General features: G+C 44.7%; 1 protein-coding gene across 2 annotated transcripts in view; it reads left to right on the forward strand.

Moving 5' to 3' along the window:
* The window catches only part of GAREM1 (GRB2 associated regulator of MAPK1 subtype 1), a 98,774-nt gene that overhangs the window by 20,828 nt on the left and 60,131 nt on the right, over nt 1-17,815 (forward strand). For both annotated transcript variants that reach the window (XM_054394737.1, XM_054394738.1), the window contains exon 2: nt 3,072-3,212. In XM_054394737.1, the coding sequence (XP_054250712.1) occupies nt 3,072-3,212 (141 nt within the window). The remainder of the gene's footprint in view (nt 1-3,071; nt 3,213-17,815) is intronic.

Consider the following 17,815-nt stretch of genomic DNA (forward strand, 5'->3'; position numbering starts at 1 on the left):
GCTGCAATCCTGGAGGTAGAATCCTTTAGGTAAGCTACAGAGCGTAAGGCAGAGAAAAAAGCAAACCAGGTTCTTCGAAATTGTTTTATCACTGTCAGTGAAACCAGTAAAATACAAGTTCTTCCCTCAGATATCATTGGCTTTATTTATCTCTATAATCTATTGGCTTATTGCCATGGGTTATAGAGAGCATAACTTTCTGAACTGAAACATGAGCTTCGAGGAACACCAGATATTGGTTGTCGTTCTTCGTGTTTCCCTCCAAAACTGCAAACCTCTGTAGCAAGCTGAAGATCATTTTTACACCTTTTAGGTGTTGCCCTGTGAGCAGAACACAGGAGATGGTCAAGGTCAGATGATTTGGTAAAATTTAGCAGGTGCATGACTCCTCTAGCAAATATATCTGAATTTCCTTTAAACGTGACCAAAGAGGTCTCCGGTGCTGCATGGCAGTTTTGCCACTCTACTCTAGATTTTAGGAGGTCCCTTCTCCCAGCACACTGGGTGAGAGCAGTGGTGCTTCCCAAGGAGCAGGGACTGGTGTTAAGCAGCCTGTCTACCTGGATGGGCTGCCAAGGGACCTGGCCCAAGGAGCTCTTGGAAACCAGCTCTTGAAATCTCCTACTTACCTGGAAGCTACTTTCTGTGCCATGAAAAAGAAGGAACCTGGGAAATGGAGCAAGAGTGACTGGTGCTAAGAAGCAAAGTGTACCTTGAAATGGAGCAAGAGTGACTGGTGCTAAGAAGCAAAGTGTACCTTGAAATGGAGCAAGAGTGACTGGTGCTAAGAAGCAAAGTGTACCTTGAAATGGAGCAAGAGTGACTGGTGCTAAGAAGCAAAGTGTACCTTGAAATGGAGCAAGAGTGACTGGTGCCAAGAAGCAAAGTGTACCTTCTTGCCACCCCCATACCCCACGCTCCCCATAACAGCACTCCATCCACAGGTGTAAGTGAAAGGCCCAAATGTGCACAACAGGCTCATTTTTTTTTTAAGGTTTGACAGACCATGGGACAACAGACCCAAGGGGACCAGCCATCTCTTGAACTCTACGGATTGGGGTGGCTCTCTCCCTTGTTCAGCCAAATCCAAGTTTCTGGAAGAAACGAACTGAATCCTGTGGCCAGAGAGTGTTGGAGCAGATGGTCGTAATGGTCTCTTCTGATTTCAAACCTCACAGTTCTCACACACAGCAGTTGCTGCCTTCTGAATCGTGTAGGAGGCTGCGTTCTGATAGAATGGGAGCATGAAATCAGGCAGGAATGGGGTGTGTAGTAGCTGGTGCCTACGGTGGAAAAGATTGCCTGGTGTGGGCAAAAAAAAGCTCAATGGGAAGTCTCTCTCCTCTGCAGAGACTGAGCAGGGGAAATGTCTGCTGCCCCAGGCTGAGGAAAGTCTCGTTCTTCCACTGACTTTTAAGAATATCAGAGGACAGTGAAGAGAAAGTGCAGTTTTAGTAGCTAAAGGGGATGGGTTTTGTCCAAACTTGATTCTAGGACTAAACTACTTAAGTTTTGGCTATGACTGCAGAGGGCTGGTGGGAGAGAAAGAAAATGAAATTTAAAGCTTCGTTATTCTTGGCCCATGTTTAGTGTCTATGAAGTGTTCCTGGAAGTTCACATGCCTGCTCTAAAGACACCTTGAGAGGCTGTTTTCTGTGTGTTTCATGCAGGAGCACACTGAGCAGGGCTGCAGGGATGTGAGAGCAGGCTGCCATGGTACACCCAGCTCGCTGACATGTTGTTCATATATCATGCCTGAGATGTATAGCTGGCACTTGGAGTAGTCTGGCTCTTGCAATTGCTGGAAAGCCAAGCAAAGCACTCTCGTCCTGACTGAGCACTGCAGGCAGTGGAGGAGGGGAGGCTGCTTGGCAGAAATGCAAAGGATTTGGTAGGGAGAGAGGAATGAAGGAGAGCTGGAGCTCTGGTTGTGTTTGGGATGGATTTGATGGATGCCAAAGTACAAGAGAATAAGAGAGGGCATTAAAAAGATGAGCTGGGCATTATCTGGCAGAGGTTCTGCTTGAATTTATCTCTGAGAGGGGACTTTGGTGTGTCAGTGGGTTTTTTTGTTTTGTTGGGGTTTTTCTCCTCAAGTGGCAGGAGTTAATTTCAGACATAGGAATGGCTAATGAAACAGTGACTTGCAAAGGGACAGAATGACAGAGCTGGGATCTCTGTATCTGCAAGTGTGGTACCCACTTACTTCATAGAGATGAGCAAGGTTTGGCTTCAGGGGGCTGCTGAGCTTTCAACATCTGAAAAATGTTGCTTCCCCCCCTTTATTTAAAAAGCAAGGGACCTCTCAAGTATCTCAAGTATCAACTCGGTGAGATAGGCAGAAATAAATAGAGATATGAAAAGTCTGTTTATGCAGAAAACTGAAAAAGAAGCCCCAGAGCCACTCCTGACTAATCTGGATTACCTCTGTGGTATTGTATTCATACACTGAATTGGTTTGCTTTATGTTTCAGCCTGGAGAAGAGAAGGCTCCTGGGAGACTTTTAAGGAGCCTTCCAGTATTTGAAAGGGGCTACAGGAGAGCTGGAGAGGGACTTTTTACAAAGGCAAGGAATGACAAGATGAGGGGCAATGACTTCAAACTGGGAGAAGCTGAATTTAGATGAGATGTTAGGAAATTCATCCCCATGAGGGTGGTAAGGCACTGGAACAGGTTGCCCAGAGGAATTGTGGAGGCTCCAACCTGGCAGTGTTCAAAGCCAGGTTGGATGGGCCTTTGAGCAGCCTGTCTGCTAGGAGGTGTCTCTGCCCATGGCAAGAGGTTGGAATTAGATGATCTTTAAGGTCCCTTCTAACCCAAACCATTCTATGAATCTGTTATTCTGTGTTTGGTTTCTGTAAGGTAAAGTCCTTACTTGTAAAAACGAGCACTGTGTAGAATTTCAATTAAGTGGATTTTTTTTTTTCTCAGATATTTTAACATTTAGAAATAAAGAGCAATAGGAAAACTTCCCGAGAAGTGTTTTATTCTTAATTGCTCATGCAGTAAGTGTGTTTAACCATACAAACAAACAAACAAAACCAAACCAACATCTCCATCTGTTTTGCAGGTGAGACTGTGGAAGGCCTTCGAGAGAGCGACTACCTTCTGATCCACTCCTGTCGGCAGTGGACAACAATCACAGCTCACAGTCTGGAGGAGGGTCACTATGTCATAGGGCCAAAGATAGAAATCCCTGTGCATTATGCAGGTAAAGCTATTGTTGACCTGAAGTGCCAATTCCAAGAGAATGAACTGCCTTCCACTTGCACTGATCACTTTCTTTGACAGAGTGAAGCTAAGCCTCTGATGTCAGTGTCTGTGACTTAACTCTTTAATCATGTTACAGAGCACAAGAGATGCTGACTTACTCCCAGGGCTACTCTTAGATGTATTTCACTGGGCAGCACATGCTCAGAACACGTAGCTACATAGAATTGCTTCAATCTGAGTATAATTTATGCTTCTCATCTCTGAATGTGGCGACAAAAAGGCAAAAGTTTGAAAATACCTCGAAACGTTCAGTTAAAGATGGAATGGGTTTTACACTTTATTGCATATTCAGGCTGGAGGGGATTTTTGTTTAGTATTCCCATGTTAAAAGCCATAATTTGTAATAACACTACAGGTATAGAATCACAGAATTGTTAGGTTTGGAAGGGACCTCAAGCATCATCCAGTTCCAGCCCCCCTGCCATGGGCAGGAACACCTCACACTAGATCAGGTTGCTCAGAGCCACATCCAGCCTGGCCTCAAAACCCTCCAGGGATGAGGCTTCTGCCACCTGGGCAACCTCTTCCTGTGTTTCACCACCCTCATGGGGAAGAATTTCTTCCTAACATCCAATCTGAGTTTACCCATTTCTATTTTTGTTTCATTTCCCCTAGTCCTATCATTACCTGACACCCTAAAAAGTCCCTCACCAGCTTTCTTGTCAGTCTCCCTTTTTTGAGGATTTTGAGCTGAGTCAGTAATGTTGTTCCAAATAGATATGATGCAACCAATCCACATTTATTTTGAAGATTTCAAATTATTTTTGCTTTCCTAGGGAATGGTTTTTAATACCCTACTGTTTATGCCACTCACAAGCTGAGTAGAACAGTACTATATGAGTAGTCAGCACTTACCTTACTGCTGTAGACAAATTTAGAAAGCTGGCAAGTGTGAACTGAAGCAGAAACGTGGGCTTGGTGTTTTACTTGGTTTTCTGTAGAGCCAATTGTCAATTGAGTAATCTACTCAGCTCATGTTTTACTTGGTCATCTGTATAGCAGATTCTCAAATGAGTAATCTACTCTGTTTTCTTATGGTCATCTTTAAAATGCTGGGGAGTGAGGATGTGCTGAGTTGTATAAGAGCTGACTGAAATGTTTTATTCCAGTCTCATTAGTGCTGCAACTTTGGGTGATGCACCCTACTTCAGTGATGAAACTTCCACTAGTTGCCTTCTTACTGTTTCTCCTTGGGGTTCATCCACTAGATCACGTTGCTCAGAGCCTTGTCAAGCCTGACCTTGAATACCTCCAGGGAAAGGTGGAGGTCAAAAACCTGCCTTGCCACTGTTCCACCAGCCTCACGGTAAAGAGTTGTGCCCAACATCCAATCTAAATCTCCTCTTCTCTAGTTTCAAACCATTGCCCCTTGTCCTATCACTCCAGGTCTTTGTAAACAGTCCCTTCACCATTTTCTTATAGCCCCCTTCAGGCTGCTATTAGGTCTCCCTGGAGCCTTCTCTTCTCCAAGCTGAGCAACCCCAGCTCTCTCAGCCTGTCCTAGTAGCAGAGATGCTCCAGCCCCTGATCATTTTCATCGCCCTCCTTTGGACCCACTCCAGCAGGTCCATATCCTTCCTGTGTTTGGGGCTCCAGAGCTGGATGCAGTACTCCAGGTGAGGTCTCAGCAGAGCAGAATGAAGTGGCAGAATCATGTCTCTGGATCTGCTGGCCATGCTGCTGCCATTGGTTTTCTGGGCTTCTAGTACACACTGTTGGCTCAAGTCCAGCTTCTCATCCACCAGAACTCCCAAGTCCTTTTCTGCAGGGCTGCTTTCTATCACCTCATCCCCCAGCATGTATTGATAATGGCTTTAAAACCTCTCTGAATTTTTCTTAGTATAAACAGTTTCTAGTGCTTGTCCTTAGTAACAGAGATTTTTTTAAATTTTTTTTTTCCCACACCTCCTGGCTGCAAAAGCTTCAGTGCTGTGGCCAGATAAACACTTCACTTCCTTCAAACTGAATGTTGCATTTTAAAATCCTCACTGTAATTCCTGGAAGAAGGAGAACAGAAAATGGTTGTTGGCATGAAACAAGGGTGGATCTTAAGGGTTGTACTAAAGCTTGGTTCTTAATCTTTAAAGAAGTTAACAAAGATCTACTAAGGCTTTCCTGACTCCTCATACTCCATTCATTCATAGCTTAAATTTATACAGATACAAGCAAAAGCAAAATCTGTCCCTAAGATACTGAAAAAAAATGTGTTTTTATTCCTGGCTTGTGCTAATGCAGGAAAAAAAGTGTGTGTTTACAGAATGTTTTGCTGTCAGACAATCTCCAGAAAGTTCCCTGCCATAAACTCTTCATTAATGAGATGAAAATTCAGGAAAGTTCAGACACTGCCATGTAGTGAGGGCACTTGCTGAACATGTGGTGGGCTCAGGTGCTGCCCAGGAACTTCACAAAAATGGTCACAACATGTCCCATCAGGGCTTGCCTACAAGAAAGAAGAGATTAGTCTAAACACATGGAGATGTAGCTGGCACTGCAATCTGGTGCTCGGGTGCTAGCATCTAAATGCACTTAGAGATTAATGTATGGTGCTGTGGAGTACCATGCAGAGATGTATGAGCTAACACTGACTGTGCTTTCCGTGCTGCATGGTGTAGTGCCTCACGATACTGCTTTTGGGATCCAGCACCCTGTGCTGAAGAGGCAAAGTTTAGTGTAGCTGCCTAAGCAGACTTGCTGGGCTGGCTGCTGACCGAACACAGTTATGATGCTAGCTCTGGAGCTCTGCAGTGAGCTCTGGGAAGGCTGGGAGGTGGGACTGCTCTAGAACCTTTGTGAGGAGGATGTACTGCTGCTGAAAGGTAGTGCCATCAGCTGGCAGGGTGAGCTGGCTGGCACAGCCTTCCCTGTGCACCCTGGAGCTTTCCATCTTTGCAGAAAGCACCACTAGAACAGTCAGCAGGATGTTTATGTGGGACTCAGCCATTAGTTTTGGGGTTTAAAGGGGGGGGGAGGGTATGTCCTCTTAGGCAAACGTGTGTAAACTGTATTGCTGTATGCTAAGGCATAATTTACTTTCATACTTGTGTCAGGTGAGATGTAGTGCCTACAAAGATGACCCTTAGGGATGGAGAGTAAGAAGTCATTAAAATGACAATCTAGGTTATTTTGGGCTTTAATCAAATAACTTTTTTTTTTTTTTTTTTTTTTAACCCCTAGCAGTATTTTAAGGTAGCAAGTTGCAGCATGACTTTGGTTGCAACAGTTGAGCAGGAAAGGAAGTTGATAATTAGGTTATTCTCTTGAGATTATGGGTTTAAGTACCACAAAGTCATCACTCACATACATGAGTATGAAGTAAAGCTTATTTTGCTACTTGCTAAATCAGGTTTTGATACACTTATGAAACCTAAATACAATAAAGCCTTATTAAAGAAGGAAAGTGCTTTATTTTACATTAAAAGAACCTCAGTTCTGCAGTCATTTCCTTACTGGGAAACTGCTACCCTGGTTGTTTCTGTTGAGGATGGCTGAGATGGTTTAGTTTTGCTGTTGCTGTCAAAGAACAGTCGTATATGACAGCTGTTAGTCAAACCACTCCCTCTTGAATATTCTTTCCAGTCTGCTTCTCTTTAGAGTAAAAGTTAATGTAGCATCAGGTTCAATTTTCATATAATTAAAACCAAATGGCTAATGCATTTCTGGCTCCTAAAACAAAAGAGGTCTTCATGTGCCCATAGAAGAGGGAGCATATCAAAACCACTGTGCTGATAGTGCCCTGTCTTGGCGTGAGAGAATGGACTTCACAGATCTCCAAGGTAAGCTGTCAGAACAGGTGAACATTCTTTTGGTGTCCTTTGCTTTCCTCAGCTACACAATTCACACTCAGTACTCACAGGAAGATCTTACCAACTTTCTGTCTGAGCTAGTTCTATGTTGTTCCTGGTACTATGATGCCCTTAATACTGGATTTCTACTCTAAAATGGAGTGTGTGTCATCCATACCCTCCAGCTGATGTCAAAAATATTAATGCTAGCTTTGATTTGACCAGCACTGCAATTTTTACCTTGATAAATATCTCCCTTAGTAGCCTTTGGAAAACAATGTTTTATGAGCTGAATTTGGAAGATCCAGAGCAAGTTGGTATCTTGCAGAATTAGACTCACTGTGCTGCTGCTTGTCAACAGGAACATCTCTCATTGCTCTGTAGAGGTACCTGTGTGGGAATCTGTGTCACAGGGATGCAGATGACCATTGAAGGCACTGTCTAGGGGACTGATCACTGTAGCCCTCAGGTGTTGTCTGACCCCTCTTGTGCTACCTTCCAGGGCTATATAGCTCAAAACTGTCATAAGTAGTTTTGAGGATTCATCAGCTCAAGCCACAGAAGTCTTCTGCTCTGACTCTGCAACAGGTGAACCCGGGCTGCTTAGATGCCTGTGGTAGGAGGCCACAATTCCTTATGCATCTTACTGATTTGAAAGCTGATGGAGCTGGGTGTGGTCACTTAATGCTTGCTGTATGGGAAAAGCGGCTCAGAGGGCCTTTGAGATGATGTTTAAAAAGAAACATAACCTAAACCCCTACCTTTTTAACAGAATCGTAGAATGGCTTGGGTTGGGAGGGACCTCAGAGACCTTCTACTCCAACCCCTCTGCCATGGGCAGGCACGCTTTGCCCAAGACCTCATCCAATCTGGTCTTAAACACCTCCAGGGAGGGGCATCCACAGCCATTGTGGGTAACCTGTTCCAGAGTCTTACCACCCTTGTACTGAAGAATGTCCTGAGATCCAGCTTAAAGCTACTCTCCCTCAGCCTAAACCCATTCCCTCTTGTCTTGTCACTAGACACCCTTAGGAAAAATCCCTCTTCAGCCTTCCTTTAGGGTCCCTTCATGTACTGGCAGGCAGCTCTGAGGTCTCCCTGGAACCTTCCCTTCTCCATGCTGAACAACCCCAGCTCCCTCAGCTTATCCTCATAGCAGAGCTGCCTTTCTTTTTCTTTAAGCTTCTACTCAGCTTTGCCCAGGGTTTGGAGGGAATACCTCGTGTGTCACTGCTGCCATCCATGTGCTGATGGGAGGCAACTAGTAAAGAAAACACTTTCATGGAGACATTAGAAAGTAGCAGCCTGTTCCAGGGTGTGCCACCCTAACACATCCGGGGTGTTGGAAATATTCTTGCTGTGAGCTCACCTCCCCACCTCCCAGTCAAGGTGTGCAGTTGCTAACGCAGGGTGATCGCTGGGGCCCTGGCTGGTTGCTTACCCACGTGTGTGGTGGCTTTCTTAATGTCTTTTACATGAGGGAACATAAAGCCCTGTCACGTGAACCTTCCCCAGGTGGGGTGCCAGGTGGGAGTGAGTCAGAAGTCCCTTCTGTGGTGTTGGAAGTGGTGTATGATGAACGTCCTACCCAAACCTGTTTCTCCTGGTTTGGTTTGTTCGTCGTGGAGCAGTGCCTCATGGGCCCCTTTCCTCCTTGTGTCCTGCTAGCTCTCTGCAGGTCTCCTCAAGAGGGAACTTGCCTTTTGCAGTGGTGGAGCAGCAGAGTGCCCTCAGATTTTTGCAGTGTGCAGCTGCAGGAGTTTCTCTCATGTCCAGAGACGTGCCTGCCTCTGACACACAGTTGTGCAGTCCCAGCAAGCCCACAGCTGCCTGCACGGAGCTAGTCACACCTGGGATCCTGAGGGAGGAGAGCACTGAGGTATGGTGTGGGTTAGGCATCTCCTGGCTGTCTTGAGATGGTTACAGCAGCTGCTGTTGCTCTATACCCACCCTGAACCTGATGCCTCCAAGGTCTGAATAAGTTTGGATTTTTACTTCAGTAATACCCAGAACCCTTAGTATGTTTGGGACATTGTGCAGCTCCCTTCATGGCCCTGAGAGAAGAGCAAATGTGAGACTTCCATTTGCTTGACAGCTTTATGGTATCTGCTGCCAACTTGTGCTGCTTTGGGGACAGAGGGGCTGCTTCCTTGTCATGGTCAGTTTAGACTCTTCACTCCTTCAGGTGCAATTTAATGCTGTCTGCTGGTCAAGGCAGGTGGTGCTGGACAAAGAGCCCTTTGTCTGGGGCTTTCCCTCCCTGGGAACAGTGGGTGGTGTCAGGGAGAGCTATACATGTTCTAAGTGGAGCAGTACACCTCTGGTGGGGTAATCTTGAAGTTCAAAGAGGTGGGTGAGATCTAAGACAGGGAGGGACACTGCTCTGCAGTAGGGAACTTAGGTGAGTCCTTTCCAGCCAACAGGTACACCACTCCCTGATATGAAATGCATTTTGCATTTTAATTTGTATTTTGCTTTGAACTTAACCTGGCACCCAACTATCATACGGTTCTTCTGGGGGTTTTGTGCTGTATAACTGAATATAATTTCTGGAGCACAGGACCTGAATGCAATTCTTCCAAGAGAGGCAGGCTGCCATGAGTCTGTGGGCTGGTAAACCATTAATGAATGTATGTCCTCAAAACAAAACCAAGGGAAAAAAACCAACCCACACATTTAACCCTCTAGTACCCAAGTTTTATTTTGATTTGTTTTTTTTTTTTTTCCTTCAAAAAGATTGATCTGAAAGGCAGCTGTAGGTTTGAAAGCTTTTTCTTCACCGGTACTGCTAATAAAAAAGCATTGCCACCAGTATATAGTCTTCATGATTTTAAAAGAGAAATATGACTTTTGTAGCTCTGAATACTTGATTGTGTGAAGTTTCCTGGTACTTTCGACCAGTTTAGTTGCTGTCAGACTTCCCCATGGTCCTGTCTGTTTGTTATGCTGCTTTTCTTTGCCTCTTTAAATTCTGGCAAAGCCTCTCTGTCGATGTTTAGTGCAATATCAAATCACAGGATCAAAATGCAAGCAGCAAAGCTGCTGGCAAAAATTGCTTATTTACACCTGTAAGAGCACATTCTTCCTGTTCCTTCACCACCACCCCATTAGCCAGTCTGCTGAAGAAGCAGCTTTTTACCCAAGTTTTACGAAATACTCCCCTTTTGTCTGACCGCCTGTATTGGAGAATCTCTTCTACTTTGCATTTGGGCTTATGACTACTAAAGCATGTGCACATATATCTTCCCATTATGTTTTTTGTTTGCTTGCTTGCTTGTTTTTTTTGACTGAGCAGTTTGTCCTTGGCTCGAGGAGTTTGTTCTGAATCTATATGGTACTTGCTTCCTAGTAGTGTGCCCTGGCAGCTTCCCAGAATGCAAGCTATGGATCATAAATACTTTTTCAGCGTAGGGAGGTGGTTCAAATTTAGTTTCTAGTGAACAGCGGTGTGCAGTTCTTCATCAGGTTGCACTGCTGAGAATCTTTCACACTCCACTTCATCCCTCTGCAGTCAGCCAGACTGTTTTGCAGTGTCTAGTTTCCTTAAAGTTGTCATCCTCATGAATGAAAATCAGCAGGCTGAGATCTCTCCTCTCTTTGTATGTACACAGCCTTATGTCTGAGAGATTTCTGGAGAATTTCTAGAACTTGTTTGATGTTCAGGTGGGTGGCTGGATGTATCACAGTGTGTCTTCAGCCTTCTGGTGAAGTCCCATTTGACTCTTGTTTTAGCTCCCATCCACCTTCCAGTTTTTCTGTCTGGCCCATCTGAGATGTCTGAAACTGCTGTAGAGTCTGCAGCTCTCAAAGGCTGCTGCTCTTTGATGTAGTGAGAAGAGCAGGGTTTGTTCACAGAGTGGTACCATTCCAAGTAACAAAGGAAGAGTCTGATTGTGTCCCAGAAGTTGACGGAAAGAAAATATTTGCATTTAATCTCTTGCTTTCCAACCCATAATAAAAGTTTGTGGTTTCTAGACACCAGTTTGTTCTGTAAAATTTGTTTGGCTTTGTGAGGTTTGCTGGATGCCTTAAAAGGAAACAAAAGCTTGTGCTGATAGTGATATTTTTTCAGTACTGTCTTGGTGAGTTACTAGGTGGAAAGAGTTGTATACTTTCAGATACAGCTGCCTTACTCTCCTGTGACTTCAGCACCAGTAAAATCTTACCCTTGTTTAAAAAAAAAAAAAAACAAAACAAAACCCAACAAACCCTAAGATTTGCCACAGCATTGAACTTTGTGTTTTATTTGTGAGAAAGGGAGTAGGAGGAGAGAGGGAAGACTCACAGCTCCTACAACTGATGATTTGAAGTATCACATGTTCCTCTCAGACTTCCACAGTTCTTGGCTGTTACTCTTAAGTCTGCAAACTTGAAACTTGCTGAAATTCAGCTGTGACCTTATAAGCATTCACCATAAGGTGAGGTGTGTTCTCTTTGCTTGTTTCAGATCTGAGGGAGGCAGAGAGGCTGATTGGAGTCACATCAATTAGGAAGAAGCTCTAGAGGATTGTACAAAAGAAATTCACTGGGGAGGATGACTTTGAAAAATTGCAGTTGAGGGAAGGGTAGAGTAGCAGCCAGGAAACCGGTTCCCAGAAGACTGGGAGATGAGCTAAATCACACAGGATTTGCTTGGCACTGCTTGAATTACTTTGCCTTAGCTCTTGGCTGGTACAGTGGAGGGCTGGGCTCATCTGCATGATGCTAGAAAGACTTAAGTGCTTGGGAGAAGGGTCTTAAAAGCTACCTAACTTAACCACAGTTAAGTGGTTGAGAGGAAAAGGTTTATCCCCACTGGGAACCTGAGGCTGTACTCAAGGTTCTGGTCCTATCCTGCTAAGTACCAGCTACAAGGAAATTGGGAATGTGGTTCCTGAGTTCCCAAGAGGAAGCTGTTCTCCTCTTTCATGAGGTATAGCTTAAGGATTTAAAAGGGAGGAGATGCATGAACACTCTGGATGGTTAGGTCCTGCCAGTGAGGTTGGGCCAGGGATGATCTGCCTGTTTCTAGGCTCTGAACAAGGCATGAATTAAGTGTGAAGCTGCTTCATCCTTTTCTGTCTTAAAGGAGATGTTTAGACACATAGAAAACCATACAGATGAAAAAAAACCTCTCTGGGCAGTTAGAAGCTCAAAGGAGATCTGTTAGCCTGTGGTCTGTAATCACAAGTCTGGAACTTCACACCTGTTCTCCTAAAGTAGGAATTGCACAGATTTAATGCCACCCATCTGGCCTCAAGGGTGACCCTTGATGAGAGAAGAGAATAAGAGAAGGAGGATGTAAAGGCCATGGTCACTATTTAATCAGTATAAAATACATGCTTACCCTCTGTGCAAACCTGGAGGAAGAATTTTTATAAAATCTGTTTGAGGAACAGAAGCAGAATTGCTTAAGTTGGGAGAGACCTTTAAGATGGAATCTAACCATAAAGTGCTTTGAGTTGATAAGTACACATGGATAATGATGCCTTTTGGTTCATCACCTGCTTAACTCTGGGCTGTGAAGTTGGGGGTTGTGTTTTCATGTGAAGAGAGTAGGGAGTGGAGGGGGAAGCTACCAGACCTTAACAGAGAGTGATGCAGTCAGCAGTGTAACTCCCCCATGACTCTGACTCTTACCTGGGTGGTAGTACATGCAGTACTTCTGCAGAGAAGTATAATCCTTAATGCTTAGGGGATCTGGGTGTGGTTTACTGTATGCCTCTGGGCTTCTTAACTTCATTTGGCTGTCTTTCCTGCCTTTGGTTTCACTTTGTCTTGAGTTCATCCGCTCATTTTCCTTTACTGATGCTCTGACTTGTTACATGGTTTAAATCTATATAGGAATTTTTGAAGGAAACAAAGAATTGCCCTGAGCTTCCTATGATTAGTCAAAGAAATCGCTTTTAAACTGACTGCCCTTTTTGCTTCCTGGGGCTGGAGGGGGAACTGAGCTAACAGGGCAAACAAGCAAGGCAAAACTTAGGAATGTCTTTGCTTTCTGTAAATACAGAGCCCAGCTGGCAGGAATGTAGAGCAGGGTTTTTGATAGGCCATGTGTGTTTGGGGAGGGAGCTGCAGAGGAATCTGTCACACAGGATGATGTCATCTTGTGAATTTTTGGATGTCCAAACATCCAAAAAATGACTGGGTTTTTTTGTTTGTTTTTTTTTTTTTTCCCTGGAGCCCAGTGTTTGCTGTTCAAAACAACTGATAGGAAGTGTGGTAGGAATTCTTGGGTCAGCATCCTCCCCATGGAAACCAGCACACTTCATGCCTGGGAACGGGAGTCGGTCACGTCAGCACCGCCTGTTAAAGCAACTGACATCACGAGTGTCCGAAGCTTTGACTGAACTACTGTACCCCTTGGTGCCAACAGGAAAACAAACCCCTGCTATTTAAGCCATGTATAACTCTGTTTATATGGAGAATGTAATTTGTGTGTTTAATTTAGCCTGTGATCCAAGGCAGTAATTCTGCTGTGTCAGGGGAAGGCACTTGTGTGAGCTTTGAAACTTCGAGGAGTGGAAAAACTGGCTTTTTTATTTTTTTCCTGTCCTGAGCTGTGCTGCTGAGATTGTTTTCTGTTCTCAGCTGCCAGAGATTAACTTGTTTCAGTGTGTGTGTGTGAGAAGCTATTAGCACTAATAGCAAAGGTGACCATTATTAACTGGGTAGGAGAAACATGGGCATTTAACTTCTCATGATGTAGGACCTAAGCACTAGAGGGGAAACTGAAGCCTTTGCTTACTTCCCTCACAGCTTTCTTTGTAGACATGAAGCTCTGTGTATTGCTGCTGTTCCCTTTACTGCAGGTGAAATTCATCTCTTCTTTCAAACCTGAGTGTGCAGTTTGAGAGCAGGTCCAAAGATGGAAATACATTGTGTGTGTGTGCATATTGTACAGTGGTTTCCATGTGTGTCCTCAGACTGGGAATGCCTGGCTGGTGAGCCACCTGTCACAAAGTCTACAACACTGACATGTTATTGTTATCTTGGGTGCTTGATAGCCTATGGAGAGTGAGAAAGACCTTTTAAATCTAAATGCTAAAGCTATATATTTTTCAGGGGAGTCACCTTCACAGTGTGCTCTTTAAATATTTGTCACTGCTTCAACCTTTTCTGGTCCATCTCACATGAATCCTGTATTGCAGCAGACTGGGAATAGCCAGCCAGGGCTGGCTGGCTGCATTTGGGTGGCTGGAATTATTCCAGCTGCCTTCTTTCATGGTCCTCACCTGATCCTGGAATGGGCTGCCCAGGGGGATTGTGGAGTCTACCTCTCTGGAGATATTCAGGACCTGCCTGGATGATGTCCTGTGTGGCCTGGTATAGGTAATCCTGCTTTGGCAGGGGGGGTTGGACTAGATGATCTCTTGAGGTCCCTTCCAGCCCCTGAGATGCTGTGATTCTGTGATCCCTCTTTTAGTGTGTGTGGAGCAGCTCATCAAGTGAAAGGTCCTGGTTTTGCCATGGTAGCTGAACAGGTGCATGCAATGAAGTGCATTGGTTGTTTTCTGCCTGATGAACAGGTGTGGGATGTTTAACCTTTTGAACATAGGCAAGTGTGGGATGTGTGTCTCTGGAGGGTGTTGAGACAGAGGGTGTACTGACAGAAGAAGGCTGCCTATGATGAAATGCTTCATAGCCTCTGGACTTCCAAACTCAAGAAATAAAGGCTATGTAGACCAAGTGGGAAAAGTGAAACCTTGCTGAGATGGATGGACAAAGGTGACTTTCATAATCTAATTCTTTAGCAGCTGTATGGTTGCTCATTTAATGACTAGGGTTCAAAGTGTGGGGGGAATTAAGATATTTGTGACAAAAATGGCATCACCAGATTAAAAAAAAGAACAGCAAAGTAATGTTGTATTTAGGATTTGTGGATCTGAGTTGAAAGATTTTTACCAGTGTGACTTGGAAGCCTAGAACCAGTTGCTGGGAAGGATGTGTTCTTCCCTAGGGGAAGGGTTACAGCATATCCTGCAGTGTGGGATGCAAAATACTCCTGAGTAGGAATGAGAGTTGCAGTGTCCTAACATGTCAACTTTAGCCTCCTCTAGAGGTTGTTGCATGAAGGAAATGGTCATTGCTTGAACTGCTCATGGTATCAGCTTTTTCCTGTGAAGAGTTTTTTGATCCTCCAGGAAGACAGTTGCTATAGAAACATAACATGTGAATTTAGACAAACTTTCTAACTCAAATTAATGGGGAACCTGATTTTGACTTCAGACTGGTAGTGTCTTAAAACAGCATGTAAATAGAAAAGAGACTGACATTTACATTAAGATTTAGCATGCATATGTTCTTATCTGAAAAACTGCTCTATCTGATTTGAAAAGAGAGGCTGAGAGATCCAAAGGGGGCTTGGGAGTTTTTGGTGTTTCCCTTTTTATCAATTTGATTCTTGTGGGGTGACCACCACCCCATTGCAGGAAGTTTTTGGATGCCTGTGGATTACCTGTGTCTGTCTGCTGGTGTGAGATTCCCCACACACCTAAAGATGCTGGAGGACAGCAGCCAGCATGGCTTCACCAAGGGCAAGTCCTGCCTGACCAACCTAGCGGCCTTCTGTGGTGAAGTGACTACAGGGGTGCTATGGATGTCATCTATCTGTACTCCTGTAAGGCCTTTGACATGGTCCTTCACAGCATGCTGCTCTGTAAATTTGGGAGAGAAGAGTTTAGTGGATGGAATATTTGGTGGATCAGGAATTGCTTGGATGGTCACATCCACAGGGTAGTGGTCAACAGCTCAGTGTCCAGATGGAAACTGGTGACAAGTGATCTCTCTCAGGGGTCTGTACTGGGACCAGTGCAGGTCAGGTTGGGTGGGGGTCTTAGCGACCTGGTCTAGTCAAAGACGTCCCAGTTTATTGCAGAGGGTTTGGACTAGATGACCTTTAAAGGTCCCTTCCAACCCTAAGTGTTCTATGATTTGACAGACACAAAGGTCTGCAAGAGCTGCTCTGATAAATGGTTGTGCTGCCTTCCCAAGTTGGGAGCAGGGTGCACAGACTTCTCAATGGCAGACAAACTAGGCTGATCTTGTAAGCTGATACTCAATACTCCTGTTCAAGTCATCCTCCTGGGTGTTGGAATGAGCAGAGGAAATGTTACAGCAGTAGCAGGGAGAGAGAGGAGTGAGGGAGAGGTGGCAGTGGAGGGGGGAAACAGGAGACAATAGCAGGAGCAGCATGGGTGGCAGTGGAGGGCAGGAGCAGGAAGAGCTGGTGGGGCTGGGGCTCCCCTGTGGGAGGTTGGAAGATGCCAGCCTTGCAAGGATGAGGTGCTCTGCCAGTCCTGCTTTGGCATAAGGCTCAGGTCTCTAACTGGTACTGCCTTTGAGCACCAACTGGTTCTCAGTGCTCTGATGCTTAGGAAAATTGCTGGTACCATTTTAACGAAAAGTTGCTTTGCTGCTCTGCGCTTCTGGTTAGAACTCTAATGACTAGAATTAGTCTGTCTAGAAGAAAGAGACATATGGCAAGCAAATGGCCCTTTTTAATGAGCCTCCCACTCAGCAGTTGGCTGCTTATCCAGTTTGTGTGTGGCAGAGTGTTAGAGCAGCATCTTATTGCCAGAAAAATAAAAGAATCCTGCAACCTTTTGGTGGATTTTCTTTCAGGGAAGGAGGAACAGATCGTAATGTATTAAAGAAAGACAAAGCCTCACATTAGCTTCCTTAACAGTTTGTTACCAAAGCTGTAAGGAAACATTCCAGAACCCAGTTCAGAAAGCTGGAAAGCACCCAGTTCTTTATCCCTCAATGGTGGCTGAGTACTATATGTACCTTCTTAGAGCATGTGGGATTTTCTAATGATAAATAAAATAATAGCATCATACCTGACTTCTGAAAGTCACAGAAGTCTCAAAGGCCACAGGAAGTGGTTGCAGCTGGTTTATAAAATCCTGTTAGAATTAATTTCATTAAATACTTGATGGAAAACAGGGTGTTTGCTAGCCAGCAGTGGGGCTGGAGGATTGATGGGTCCATTGTTCCTAAACTATAGGTGCCACCAGTATGGGAGCATGAAATTTATCATGACCAGTTTGTGCTGTTAGGAACAGCTGCATGACTGATCTAAGAGAAGTCCATTGCCAAGGTGTAGCTCTGGATGGAGTCATGCAAGTAAAAATGAACTTATTTATGCCTAACTTCCTCATTCAGCCTAATGACTTTAAGTGAACTTGTAGCAAGGTCAAGCCGTCCTTCAAGACTTAACCCAGCCTGGTTAAGAATACTTTGTGTTATGGCAGTGACTTCTAATATTGGATCTGCTGGTGGTGTTTTTAGTTTGTGCATAGCGAATGGAGAAAATCTTGCTCTCCATCATCCAGCTATGGGCCCCTCTGAAGATGTGCCTCATATGATGTGCAGCAGTGCTGCTTTTCCTTCTCACTGTGATTTCTAACACTTCTCCCAGCCACTCAGTGTTTGCTTTGAAACTGCAAAGTACTTAGCCACCCTCTGCACACAGTTAGGATTGCCCAGCCCTCAGCTAAAGAGGGCTGCTTGAGCAGGCTTTGGCTTTGAGCACTGCTGTTGTGTGCTGGTTTAGTTGGATCCTTACCACTGTAAGAAGGAGGCTGGTGAAGTATTGCTGTAAGAAAGGGAGATGTGGTTCAAACCTGTTCAGTGGGACTACCTGCAAGGAGACTGGGGAGTACTGGAGTTCACTGGGGTGGTTGCAGTAGCGGAGTGCACTTCACCCTTCGCCTAGTACTATTTACTCTATCTTTAGTTGCCATGAATAAAATTCTTGTTGCTCTTTCAAAAG

This window comes from Indicator indicator, chromosome 31 (genome assembly GCF_027791375.1).
Source record: "Indicator indicator isolate 239-I01 chromosome 31, UM_Iind_1.1, whole genome shotgun sequence".
In the NCBI taxonomy this organism is placed as follows: Eukaryota; Metazoa; Chordata; class Aves; order Piciformes; family Indicatoridae; genus Indicator; species Indicator indicator.